Source organism: Pleuronectes platessa, chromosome 19 (genome assembly GCF_947347685.1).
Source record: "Pleuronectes platessa chromosome 19, fPlePla1.1, whole genome shotgun sequence".
NCBI lineage: Eukaryota > Metazoa > Chordata > Actinopteri > Pleuronectiformes > Pleuronectidae > Pleuronectes > Pleuronectes platessa.
Window position 1 is genome coordinate 4,777,110 of NC_070644.1, and position 13,915 is coordinate 4,791,024.

Here is a 13,915-nt window from a genome sequence, read left to right on the forward strand (position 1 = left end):
GTAGGTACTGAAAAATAGAAAAAGAGAAAGTGATTTGGTGAGCGTGAAAAGAACGTCTATCAGACCGGCTTTAATCGTTGGCGAGAGATGAAGGAGGCTCAACGACAGAGCTGAGTGACACGTCCCACTTGTAGGGGACAGCCGAGAGCAGTACTAACATTCTGACTTGGCAGATGTATGTGCTTTGTGGTTACTGTTTCCCTATTTGTATTCTGTCTTAGATGTTTGCACTGTTGCATCCATATATCTAACAGCTGGGTTTGGTTTTCACATCTGAACATTGATTCACACCAGCTGATAAAAGCTGAGTTTCTGTGTGGGAGGCAGGTCAGGCTGCCTCTGTCTCTCTCTCTCTCTCTCTCTCTCTCTCTCTCTCTCTCTCTCTCTCTCTCTCTCTCTCTCACTTACTCACTCACACACTAACTGACAAAGCAAGTCACTTAATTTCTTTCTTTGCTTTTTAAAGATTATGCATGTTTTTACATCACTGGACAGTTAATTCATGTCACCAAACATTTTTGGGACCAGATGAGACACTGTCTCCACAGGACATTTCTAACTGAGCACAGTATCCTCTGTGATATTCTCATTGTTGAGCTGTTTGTTTTGGTCTGTTCCTTTCTCCAAGGCCAATTCCCGGGGAATGATAAAATGTGCTAAAGTGAACACAGAAAACCCTAAAACAGGAACTAAACTTGCCTGGAAACATGCCAGCAACTTAACTGTGGACACATTCTCCCACAGTCTGTATCCTGCCTCTCTTTCTGAGCAGGAATGAGCTTCTATTAGTTCAGGAACGCCCAAACTCAGCAGGCTGCAAGAGTGGCCTGACCTGAGCAGTGGATACCATGACCAGCTGCACTTTCTATCGCCTGGCAATGCAGTCCATTTATGGGGCTTTATGGTGTCTCTCTTATCATTTTTTTTGCTTTTATATCCCACAATTATGTTGTTTTGGTTCCACCCTGTTTTGGTTTATTATTTCACTGTATCAGACAAGAAAATCTGACATTTTAACCCACAGTGCACTTCCTGCAGCACCAAACAGGAAACGTACTAATGAGCTTGTGAACATACTGGAACATTTAACCATCAAAGAGACAAATATTTCCCTTTGGAGGCAAGGGAAACCAAAAATCATCGTGGTACAGAAACATGAATCTATCTACTTATTCAACAAATGTCTGTTTTTCTGTCCAGCCGTCTGTATGTCTATGTGAAACGCATATCTCACATAGATCGGCTTCACACTTGGCATGTGTATTGATAAGACCCAATTTGTCTCGTGATTCATTCAATACAATTACATGTTTTTGCACTGTGATCTTTCCAAAAGAATTCAATGTGTGTGCCAGTTTCTGTCTGCTTTGATTTGAAAGTTTAATTCATCTGAATCTTCTAGCCCCTTCCTAACCATGACATAACAGACAACAAACTGAGATACTGCACCATGTATAAAAAGTAGAGCACAAGCTAAACCCACAGCCTACACTGTTTGTTACACTGAACACATTACAGCCTGAGTCCTAATAAGCATGAAATGATTGCATACCTCAAAATCACTTTTTTTATTATTATAAGAAACAGATCATGGTGACAGATATATTTGTGAGGAAAAAGGGTTAGTCTGTCTGTCTGTGAGCTCAAACATTGACTCCCTGTGGATATAAAGCTCAGGATGAATGAGTCAGACGACTCCCACCCATCCTAGCCTCATCATCCTCCAAACTCTCACAAAGAGAAAGCAACCAGCATATTTCTCTTTCTTTATAAACACAATTTCTTTGTTCTGTCTTCCATCCTCATATCTTGTGTTTTATAACTACAAAACTGCCAGAATCCGACGCATGAAGGTTAAAGCCCCTGTGACTTCAGTTTGTTTGAGCTTGATCTCTATGAGAGAACTGTCATCCCATAGAGTTAGGGTGAGAGTTTTCTGTTTTATTAACACAGGAAACAATTAGGCATCTCCAGGGATATTTCTTCAAGTATGTTTGTATAACACATTCTGTTCTCTATGTCTCTTGAAATGTGTTGGTGAAATGTTTCCCAGACATTCCCAAAGTTAAAAAAACAGCACAAAACCTTTGGCCGTCCCCTTAAATCCTCTTTCAGAACTAACTCCGACAGTGAGTTGATGTCACTCTGAAAATATTGTCATTCATTATAATCCTGCTTCAGCCCAGGTCTGTTTGGGTCTGCCTTCATTACTCCAGTATGGAATCTCTTCTTTGACTGAGTTTAGATTTGAATATAGAATTACCCATAAGAAACTATGCAAGGGAAGACATTTCTGAACTTTTGTATTGTCAGTGCTTGAACTTAAAGGTAAGTGATACCAAGCATTTTCTGTTGTTGCCTGTAGACTGTTGATTGCCTAAAAGACTGTAATTGCTCTCAGTTGTTTAATAGTTTTCTATTTGATAAAATATCAAACTTAATTGATTCCACACCAGGGTAATTCACTTACAGCCGACAAGCCAGAATGAGGCAAGAGAATAAAAAAGGCAATGGAATGGATTTAAACCTTTTACAACAGACAGAAAATATTGTTTGTCGAGTGTACACTGTATTAGTGCATTTGTATAAGGGGATAATGAAATAGACATATCCATATATATACATCTATAGACTTTTAAAGATAAAAAGGCACGTGACCACAGAAAATGAATATAAATATAAAAAAACACAAATATATTATAAATGGGTATAAATTCACCATATTAGTACTATAGTATAACTGTGTGTATAAATGTGTGTGTGTACATGCAAAAGTAATGATGAGTAGCTGTAATGTGGACAAACTGTGCAGTATTAGGTTTATATAGGTGCTATGGAGTCTGACAGCAGTGGAATGTGGATTGATTTTCTTTTGTCTGCAGCCAAGAATCAACGCCGTCTCCTTCAACCATTAATACAAGTAGAGGTCCAGTTATGGTGCAGTCAGTGTAGTGTGTGTGTTTCCTGTCAGTGCGACGGGAAAGGTGACATCAGTGGACAGGAATGTCTCTGTGTGTGCAGATGCTGTTGTTGATTGGCTGTTCAGGGTTTTGTGTTTTTTCCCTCAGACTTTGGGAGGAAACCAACTCACTGGTCACGATCAGCAGCAGAACGAGTGCGAGAGAGACGAGACACGCAGAGAACTGACACGCGGATTGACCATATTTAATATAATCTTTTTCAATATTGTTGCTATTGCTTCTTTTATTAACAGCACAATGTTTCCAGTGTTTCCAACAGTGCTGGTTCTGGTGTGTGCATGTGCTGCGTCAGCTGGGATTAACAACGGTACGAACAACGGTAAGAACGATTCACTTATAATGAAAAAATAACACCGGTATATAAGGTTAGATATGTTTTACTGTGTTATTTTATTAGAAAAGAAAAGGTTAGTTTAATTTTTGATCAACTACAAACAAATTAAAAGGAAAAGGCTGAATGAATGGAGATTGTTTAGAGTGTATATGTATATATCATACATGTGTATATCTTGGATGGGTTTAAGGCAAGAAGAACAGATCAGAGTGACTTGGAATAGGGTTCACTGTTGGGGTGTGGATGGCAGGAGCTGCAGTCACTCAATTGTTTATGTTACATGGATGAATAGATGGAGATGGATGGATGATTGATGGATGGAAAAACAAGATCTAACCGATCATATTGTGAAAGGGTAAAAGTGTGTTTCTATGGAGGCAGTGCAGGTATTAAATTAATTGTCAGTTGTTCTATCAAAAGGTACTAAACTCAAGCAAATAGAAAACATACCTAACGTAACAAAGACCAAAACCAAACCTATTATCTCAATAGGAACAGTTACTAAAGGAAAACCTGAATAGCAAATCCTCCTCAGGTTCTCGTGGTGACTGAGAGCGTCAGAGCAGGACGTGATCAGACAGTCCGCCTACAATCACATAGAGGGGGCTCTCAAAGTTGGGCTGCAGTGAACAAGCCCCTCACTACAAAGATGGCCGCATGTTTGAGAGATGAGTGGTGCAAAGACCACAGGCACTGGTCCACAGAGAGGTGATAATCGCAATATGATCAGATGAGTCATTCGATGACATCTTCATCCTATGACAAAACATTTCTTTCTGGTTCCAGAATGACAAAGCCCCGATCCCCTGGACCGGAGGGGGTAACTGAAAGTCTGTCTATGAAATGTTGTGAATCATATGCTCTTAACAGTTACCAGATGAACACTGGGAGAAATGGGAGATTTCAGACACAGATGTTTGTGGGCGCTCTCCAACACCATCAGGAAAAATTAAATGGGGGAATATGTTTTCGCTCCCTGCGAAGAGTTCAGAGATTTGTCGAATTAATGTCAATATGTTCTGAATCTATAGTGGCCCAACGGTGAACTCTTCTCAGTATGATGATTTGTTGTTTTTCCGTTCCCTAAAACAAGCCATTTGATGGCATCTGTTGATTTGGGCATTTCATGGACCAACACATTTTATTTGGCAATTCAGCTTTAGAAGATAAATCATTTAAATCCAAAAACCTGTTCACCCTTTGATTAAACGGTCTTTCTGTCTCTCCCCTTCACATTTTTTTTCTCTCCCTCTCTCTCCAGGCACCATGCAAGTGCGGACGTTTCTTGCCTCTGTTGGCACATATGAACCAATAGACCCGGACTATCTCAATTCTTATGATGAGGTCACCCGATCTTATATCTCGAAAAGTGGTCTGGTGCTGAATGTAACCAGCATCAAGAGGGTGAAAATCTCAGAAGAAGCGCTGTTGTTTCTCACAGGCTCTGTGTCCACCATCCTCATCCCTTCCTTCTACACACTGGTCTGTCTCCTCAGCTTGCCGATCAACATCTGTGCAGTGGTGGCCTTCACTCTGAAGATCAAACCCAAGAAGCCGGCGGCCATCTACATGTTGAATCTGGCCTGTGCCGATCTGCTCTTTGCTGTGCTGCTCCCCTTCAAGATCTCCTACCACTTTGGAGGCAACAACTGGATATTCGGCTCGCTCATGTGCCGTGTGGTCACTGCAGCCTTCTACTGGAACATGTACTGCTCTGTTCTGCTCATAACTTGCATTAGTGTGGACCGTCTCCTTGCTGTAGTCTATCCTATTGACTCTCTGTCTTGGCGGAGGCCAAAGAACGCATTCATGGCCTGCGTCGCCATGTGGATATTATCTTTCGCTGGCACTGTGCCCCTTGTCCTCCACGACCAGACTTTTCCCCTCAGTCAGCTGAACATCACCACCTGCCACGACGTCCAGTCTGTGCACGAGATGATCTTGTACTACAAGATCTACTTCATCGCCCTGTGCTGCGCCTTCTTCTTCCTGCCTCTGCTTATCACAGTGGTGTCCTACACTCGTGTGATCTGGGCACTGAGCAGAGTCCCACGTGGCGTTCTAGGACGTTCACGCAGGACAACAAGAGCAGTGGTGATGGCTGGAACAGTGCTGGTGATATTTGTGCTGTGTTTCACACCAACAAACTGTCTACTGATGGCCCACTATCTGCAATTTAACGGAGGTGCTGAGGCGATCCAAGAGAGCACTGATGGCTCTTATGTAGCCTATCTCGTGTTTATGTGTTTGGGAAGTCTGAACTGCCTCCTGGATCCCCTGGTCTACTACTTTGGCTCATCCCAGTGCCAGAAACAACTATCCAGCACACTGAGGTGTGAGAAGATTTTGGATGGCAGCAGCATTCAGTTCTCATCATCTGATTCCCGCCGATCCAGCTCCAGAACAATTCTGAAATCCAGCCGCAGAGAAAGTTCCAAAATACACAATCCAGTCACCAAGATTGACTCGTTCCAGGCCAACCTCAACAGCCAGTACAATAAACTGCTGGTTTGAGAGACTGGTTTGAGAGATCTGAGAAGATGTGACTGGGTGACTTAACTAACTCTTACCTGTAGTCGACCACTTTCTTTATTATGAAGGTCAATTAAAAGCAAAGAGGGCACACAGCCAATCCATAGGGTTTAGTCTGCTGTATTTCTTTTTCTTTCGTGTTGAAAGGATAGTAGAGATTAAGATGAGACTGTTTCTGAAGCACTTCATGCGAACATTTCGTACTATAAAATGCTTTTGTTTGTGGACTGCAAGTGTTTATAGGTGTTTTCAGACATGGACTCTGTAGAATTGGGTACAGACTCTCTTTAGAGTTTGTCTTTCAAACATGAACCAGCCAAATTCTCCACCCAGACAAGACTGAAATCTGTGGAGCGTTCAGGTGAGGGCTGGTGCAGCAGTCCGGACTGGTGGGGTAATACCGCTGAGGAGATCACATGTTTTTATTTACATCACATGGACACAGGCGTCTGTCCTCATCACCAAAGGCTCTCTCAACGTCTTCGCAGTTTTATTTGTTTTAGTTTTGCGCCTGTTTTTTGTCAGAGACGTCATCAACCGCCCACTTGCTCGGGTTGAATCCTGCGGAGGATCTCCTGCCGTGTTCTCACATCGGCTCCTTCAGACATTCTGCAGACTTTTGACTAGAGGGTTTGCTCGCTGAAGAAACTCCACAGAAAGTCCAGAGGCTCTCAATTGGACGTTTGCCGTCTTGCAAACAGCTCCTCCTGAGAAATCAGGAGATTATATGGAGTTCAGAACATATCTGTAAGCATCTAGGATTTTAAGACCTAAGCCCATAGGCATTACATTTAATGAAAGAAAACGACTTGCTATTTTGGTCTATATTTTGAATTATATCATCATATATTTGCTAATAAGCTCATTTTCATGGTTTTGTGTTTTATGTTTTACTTTGTAATTACTTAATGAAGTGTTAAATACATTTTAGTCCGACTTTGATTGGGTCAGTCCAAGAAACAGCCCAGGCACTGGATTATACCACCCACCTTAATAAAGTTAGACCTATGTTGCCTCCTGCTGGTGATAAATGTGCAGTACTGAAAGTGTGTCCAATTAAAGCATTTTACACCCCTATCAGGGTCGTTTACTCCAGCAGATGGCGCAACACTAAAGGAAGTAGGAATACAGACCGCATGACATCACACTCCAGCTCACACACAAGTGTTGATGTTCAGGGAGAAAGAGTTGACTAATTTGTTTTAATAAAAAAAAAAAATCTTTAACTTGTGCAGAGACGGTGAGTGGATTTTATGCTGCTGGAATAATAATTTCCCCTGATAACACACACACAAATATCTGTTCCCGATAAATGCGGCGGAAGGACGATTTTTTAAAAATTATTTTACAGAATTATTCATGAACTAACTTTAATGACGAGTTTCCATAATAAACAAAAATAAATCTGTAAATAAAGGTTACAAGTCTCATGGTGTCATTCATGCAGCATGAAGCAGGCGGAAGGAAGACGCACCAGTGTGTGTGTGTGGGTGTGTGTGGGGGTGGGTGTGTGTGCAGGTAAACTAGGTATGATCACCTGACCTGGTGACATCACACACAGGTCTTAAACCAGTTTTTTTTTTTAAGGAAGTGAGGCAAAGCCGCGCCCGCGAACGCACATAAACACACAGAGACAACCTCACACACTTGCTGTAACTCGTCTCCCTTTGCAGTAATGACTTCTGTTACTCGGTGGCATCAGCTGCTCCTGCTCCTGTGTTGCCTACAGACCGTCCTGTCGCAGAAAGGTAACGTGATCCTGTTCATTCCACTGAGCCAGACGATTTCAGCTTAGACCCAATCAACATATTGAACTTACGTGCGTTGAATTTGTAGGCCCTGTATGTTTGACATGTTATTCTGATCCTGACTGTCACCACAGACTGGTTTGTAAGAGTCAGAAGTCGTTTGGTCATATGGAATATTAGCTGAATGTTAAATGTATGGTTGTGACAGGACTGACTCAAGCTCAGAGGCATGTTTGTCTACAGAGAGGAGGGAAGTCAAAAAATACAGGCAGCTGACAGGACCCGATTTTCTGGTGTAGTCAGAGGTTAGTGCATTCCTGCACAAATACCTGTCGCACTTCCTCTAATCATGTCTTTCGATTTTGTGTCTGCGCAGACGAAAGAGGCCTCACTGGAACGGAGACAAACAATGGGGTGTGGGTCAGCTCCCAAGCCAAAGAAGTCCTCAGCAGTAGCCTCACGACCATCTTCCTCCCGATCATCTACATCATCGTGTTTGCTGTGGGGCTGCCCACCAACGCCTTGGCGATCTGGGTGTTCCTCTTCCGCACCAAGGAGAAGCACCCGTCCTCCATCTACATGGCCAACCTGGCCCTGGCCGACCTGCTCTTCGTCATCTGGGTCCCCCTAAAAATCGCCTACCACTTTAATGGCAACAACTGGATCTACGGAGAGGGTCTGTGCAAAGTGCTGGTGGCGTTTTTCTACGCCAACATGTACTGCTCCATCGCCTTCATCGCCTGCATAAGTGTTCAGCGTTACTGGGCCGTGGTCAACCCGCTGTCCCTCCATCAGAGGAACAACCGTGTAGCTGTGTGCGTCTCCGTCGCAGTGTGGGTGGTGGTCTGGCTGCTCACCATCCCTCTGTACCTCTACGACCAACAGGTCCGTGTCACCGATCTCAACATCTTCACATGCCATGATGTCACCAAGCCCAGTCAGAAGGAAATAGCTGCAGGCTACTTCCTGACAATGGGCATAGTGGGGTTTGTGGCTCCCACCGTTGTGTGCATCATCTCCTACGTCCTTATGCTCAAGGCGCTCAGGAACAGCATGAAGGACGAAAACATCGCCAAGAAGCGACGAAAGGCCGTGGTCTTGATCATCACAGTGTTGGTTATGTTCTTAGTGTGTTTCACTCCCAGTAACATAATGCTGCTGGTGCACTACATCCTGCTGCTGGGCGGGGCAACCGACAACCTGTACGGATTCTACATCACCACCCTGTGCTTGGCGAGCCTCAACAGCTGCTTCGACCCCTTTGTGTACTACTTCATCTCCGAGGACTTCCGGGACCATGTGAAGAACACGTTCCTGTGCAGGAGTGAGAGGACGGTGGAGAGGATGAGGGTCTCCTTCAGCGCTCTGAAGTACTCGAAGAAGAGCAACACGTACACGTCCGACTCACGGAACACGCAGAGCACTGAATGTTAATGAATCGATCTTTTTTAGGTTTTAATAAAATGTCTTTCTTTATTTAAATTTACCGAGAAATTATAGGTCTTGGTGGAAGTTCAGGAGAGTCTCCTGTGATGTAATGACCTCTTCAAAGCATTGAACTCAAGTTGTTTCTTCAAATAAAATTAAAAATGTTTATTTTTATACTTTTGACAACTTCAGAGTTTGATGAATTTTTTTTGAACAGTTTTGTTTGATTCATTGGGATTTGAATGACTTTATTTTTTCATTCATTTTTATTGTGTCTTGTCTTTTAGTCAGTGTTATTGAGACAAACTGTTTGATATTCAGACCTAAAATGGCCAAAAATTTAGTGTTTGAGGATATATGATATACTCTTTACATATGTTTTTAACTCATCATTTTAATTTTATTAACTTTTGTTTTTTACTTTTCAGTTTGCGTATAAAAGTACCTGCCCAGCGTATGTATCTTTCCCCCAGTCACACCATAGATTTTGCTGACATATCTGACTGTATTGTTGGCCAGGCAGTTAGAAAGGTCACGCTGGGTATTTCTTGTTTTCAAAACAGTCATATGCAGCTTTCTGATGCCTATAGTAGAAAAGTCATAAATGCTTCTTTTACTGTTGTAAATCTTTTATTAAAATGATATAAGAGCAGTGCAGATGTTTATTTTGTTCTTTTTGATCAGACAGAATCTCTGTCTTTTGGTTAAATAATCAAATTTGACGTAAAAAGCAAGAGAGGTGGTATTGTTCAACCTATTTGGATCTTTTTTAAAGCTTTAATAAAATGAGTCCCTGAAGTAAAACAAACAGTATCTAACAAAACTAACCCTTTTTTTCATGTTTTATTCTTTCAATATATTAGAAGTTAATTTTGATCCTGCTCCCTGTAAATCTATTGCTACCTCGGGACAGGAAAGAAATGATCGCTGTTACAGTTACATTGGTTTTAATTTTCAGAGTATTTTTTTATTCTTAACCAATCTCCTCAAACATTAAGGACTGTCAGAGGAAGAGCACAGGACCTTACAAAAACTGTTAAGTGTTTTTTTATATAATTCTAGATTCAAATAAAAAGAAACTGTAGGAAAGTTAGTCCGATGAAATTTAAAAGTTTTTGAGATTTACTTTATTTTAACAGTTGTTGTTCCACAGTGTGAGTTCTGCAATAAAAAAAACATTGAATAACAAACAGAAGCTATAACAGCTAACCTTCCACCACAAGTTATTTCTTGTTTGAGTCATTACCTGTCTAGGAGGTTGGGCTTCCGCTCGTGTGTGTTGCTTTGTTTGTCGGTTTATTATGAAACTGCGTCATCTGATTCATGCCAAACATAGTAGAGGGATGGGACCTGGATATTTGTTTATACAGTGTGTCTACTTTAAGAACTGGATCTAGACTAGTTTTTCAACAAAAATACAAAACAACTGCGCCAGACGATGAATTTTCCTGTCCCACATTATATTTACTAAGCTCAAGATATCTGGGTGTTTGGTCTGTTGCTCAGAGAAGACGCCTTTAATTTTGACTTGACGAAAAAGCGATGGAGATTTGTCACTATTTTCTAATGTTTACTAAAAGTGTAACTCTGGACGATGTCAGTAGGTCTATGGTCACATGATTATTAATCTTTAAGAACACATAAATAAATTCTCTTCAGCCCAAATAGTTTCCTTCCGGGGGATATAATGTTTTTCGTTTCTTAATACAGACATCCTTTTTGTGTTTTTTTTTATGTTACACATCATATACATTCTAGAGCATTTATTTAAAATCTATTATTGGAGATATACAAATCAGGTATTTGGACAGTTTGTGTTTGTGACTAAGCTCAGTTCAGACCATAGACTTGGTTCAGACCATATACAGTCTATGGTTCAGACTCACAGTGGGAGAACTGGCTCAGACCGGACGTCAGCGGGTAGGCAGTGACGTCAGCGCTGGGACAGGTAGTTCAGGGTGTGGCCTTCACGGTGCTTCAAGTTTTGTCCGACATTTAAGAAGCAGCGGCAGAGCAGCAGTGTATTGAAGGAGAAGTGAGCATCTGATCGCCGACAGGACATCATGGATTTAACTCGGTGCTTGTGGTTCGTGTCAGTGTTCTGCTGCTGCGTCTCTGTCACCTCAGGTAAGAGCTGCAACTTCTCACCGTGTCGCAGGAACTGGTTCGTCACGCATTCCGCCTTAACTGTATCATATACATGTGGTCTTAACTCAGGAGAAAATATAAAAATGTTATCTTGGGTTATTTATAATCAAGTCAAATGTTTATAAACACTGACAAGTACAAAATGTTTTGACGGGACATTGTTTCTAACACTGGGTTGTGGTTAACTCCCCAACAGACAGGAATGTCGGGAAATGTAGGCCTTTCTAACTACACATGTATTTATATCTGGGTTTCGGACTGATGCTCAGAGAAGACAATACATTGGATAAGGTCACTTTTGACTTGACGAGAGAGCGATGGACATTTGTCACTATTTTCTAATGTTTACTAAACGTATCACTTTGTTTGTGTTATTGTAGCCTGTTAGAATATAAATAAAAGTGTCAATCACAAAGCCCAAGGTGACTTCTTCAAATGACTGGTCCTGTCTCAGTATCTGTACAATATTTTACACAGACAAAAACATCAAATCCTCACATTTGAGAAGCTTTATTCAGAACATATCTTATAATTTTTTGGTTTTGTAAACTAGTGCAGTGCTTGACCTAAACCTGCCTCTTCTGATGGGCTGTTCTCTTGTCCTGTGTTAATGCTCTGGAGATACTTCAGAATTGTTCCTTGTCATTATTGTGTTTTCAAATAGTTCTACAATATACTGTGTGCAGAGCTTTTTATAAACAGTCGAAGAGTGAAGTTAGGAAACTTTGTGTTCATCCTCCCTAGTTTATCTGCAATCAAGAATTTAAAGCAGATTTTTTTTCTGGGCATAAAATGAAACTGAATTTACTTCATCACTGTTCATATGAGTAGTTATGAATAAGTTTGAAGGCTTTACTTAACTGGTGTTATTTGTCATGCATGTCAGCTATTTCAGGGGTGTGATAAGCAGACAGGTTAATTAAATGACAATTATCTAAACTGTTTACAGTCAATATTCTCTCCATCAACTAATCAGTGCCCTGATCTGCTTTTATGTGTTTATTTTTAGCTAAGGCCAAAGGACGGGGGTTCATCGGGGTTATAGACCCTGAAAACTCTGGACAAGTTGTTGTGGACCGCGCCACTGCAGAGACGTTGAAGAGTCCCCTCACCACAGTCTTTCTCCCAATCATCTACATCATCGTATTTTTGGTGGGACTTCCTGCCAACGGCATGGCACTCTGGGTCTTCCTCTTCAGGACCAAAAAGAAGCACCCGTCATCAATTTACATGGCCAACCTGGCACTGGCTGACCTGCTCTTTGTCATTTGGACGCCCCTAAAAATCGCCTACCACCTAAACGGCAACGACTGGACCTATGGAGAGCCGCTGTGCAAAGTCCTTGTGAGCTTCTTCTACGGTAACATGTACTGCTCCATTCTGTTCATCACTTGTCTCAGTGTGCAGAGGTGCTGGGTTGTGGCTCACCCTCTGTCCCAGCAGAGCAAGAACACCAACGTGGCTGTTGGCGTGTGTGTCTCCATCTGGGCTTTCATCTGGCTCACCACCACCCCTCTGTACCTGTATGACCACACTGTCAAGCTCAAAGACCCGAACATCACCACCTGCCATGACGTCAACGTCATAGAAGACCTAGAAAATCCATTCCCCTCTGTCCAGCTCCCGTTCTACTACTTCACCTTCATGGCCGTCGTTGTGTTCCTCATCCCTTGTGTAGTGATCGTTGTGGCCTATATTCTGTTACTCAGAGCTCTTGGGAACAGCATGGAGGAAAGTACGGCAGCAAAGAACCGACACAGAGCCGTGGTGTTGATCGTGACCGTCCTGGTGACATTCATGGTGTGTTTCATCCCCAGTAACATCATGCTGGTGGTGCATTACGCTCTACTGAAGAATGGAGTGATAAATAATGGTTACGGCTTCTACATCTCCACATTATGCCTGGCCAGTCTCAACAGCTGCCTGGACCCGTTCATCTACTACTTTGTGTCTGAGGACTTCAGGAACCACGTGAAGAACACTCTGCTGTGCCGCAGCAGCAGGACTGTGGAGAGGATGAGAGTTTCATTCAGCTCCATGAAATACTCCAGGAAGAGCAAGTCATATGTGTCAGACACAGGGGACACAAAGAGCAGCACATGTTAGCCAGATAAAGCAGAGATATCGTGCCTGTGCTTGCACTGTAGTGTTCAGATAACATGGCATCACACAGGCAGTGAGGCACTGGGACACATTCTATAAAGATAAGGCCGGTCAGTTGCAACCAGTTAACCTCGAGGCATCTCATATCCAGATGTGAACATGACTACTGGAATGAATGCGATTCATTTTAAGATGTGTGTTACTTCATTATGAACAGATGTTTGGTTTTAAAATGTGAAACTTTTATGCATATTGTTATATTTTGTGTATATGTAAAGATAGAAAGGGCCTTTTTAAGGCCTGACTTGGCTGCACAGATAAATGTGGGTTTCCTAAGATTTTCACTGCACTGAAGAACATTTACAAACAATGTCTGATATAAGAGCCAAACTGAACTGATTTGTGCAGCAGATCAGTTGTGTCTTATTTTATGTCAGTCAGACTTTGGTCAAATTATTTAGCACCATTCCTGCAGCAAGTTTTAACGTAACTTTTACTTTTAAACCACCTCTTTCTGAGGTGTTTATCTAATTTAAAGTTTTAATGCGCCAAGGAAAATGGTGTAATTGTTGTATAGTTTCTTAAATAAATGATTGAAACAACAGGATGCAGTTTCTGTGAAACTCCTTCACTCTATTGTG

The 13,915-nt window shown here is 41.9% G+C and overlaps 2 protein-coding genes across 2 annotated transcripts; both read left to right on the plus strand.

The window, feature by feature from the left end:
• Positions 1 to 2,111: 2,111 nt before the first annotated feature.
• On the plus strand, positions 2,112 to 7,264 carry LOC128424976 (proteinase-activated receptor 1). The gene is made up of 3 exons (XM_053411439.1): positions 2,112 to 2,328; positions 3,069 to 3,300; positions 4,577 to 7,264. Exons 2-3 carry the CDS (start codon positions 3,219 to 3,221, stop codon positions 5,827 to 5,829), a joined length of 1,335 nt encoding a protein of 444 aa, XP_053267414.1. The 5' UTR covers positions 2,112 to 2,328; positions 3,069 to 3,218; the 3' UTR covers positions 5,830 to 7,264.
• Positions 7,265 to 7,423: 159 nt separating this feature from the next.
• On the plus strand, positions 7,424 to 13,878 carry LOC128425185 (neuromedin-K receptor). The gene is made up of 3 exons (XM_053411712.1): positions 7,424 to 7,595; positions 7,972 to 9,024; positions 12,181 to 13,878. Exons 1-3 carry the CDS (start codon positions 7,523 to 7,525, stop codon positions 13,275 to 13,277), a joined length of 2,223 nt encoding a protein of 740 aa, XP_053267687.1. The 5' UTR covers positions 7,424 to 7,522; the 3' UTR covers positions 13,278 to 13,878.
• Positions 13,879 to 13,915: the final 37 nt, after the last annotated feature.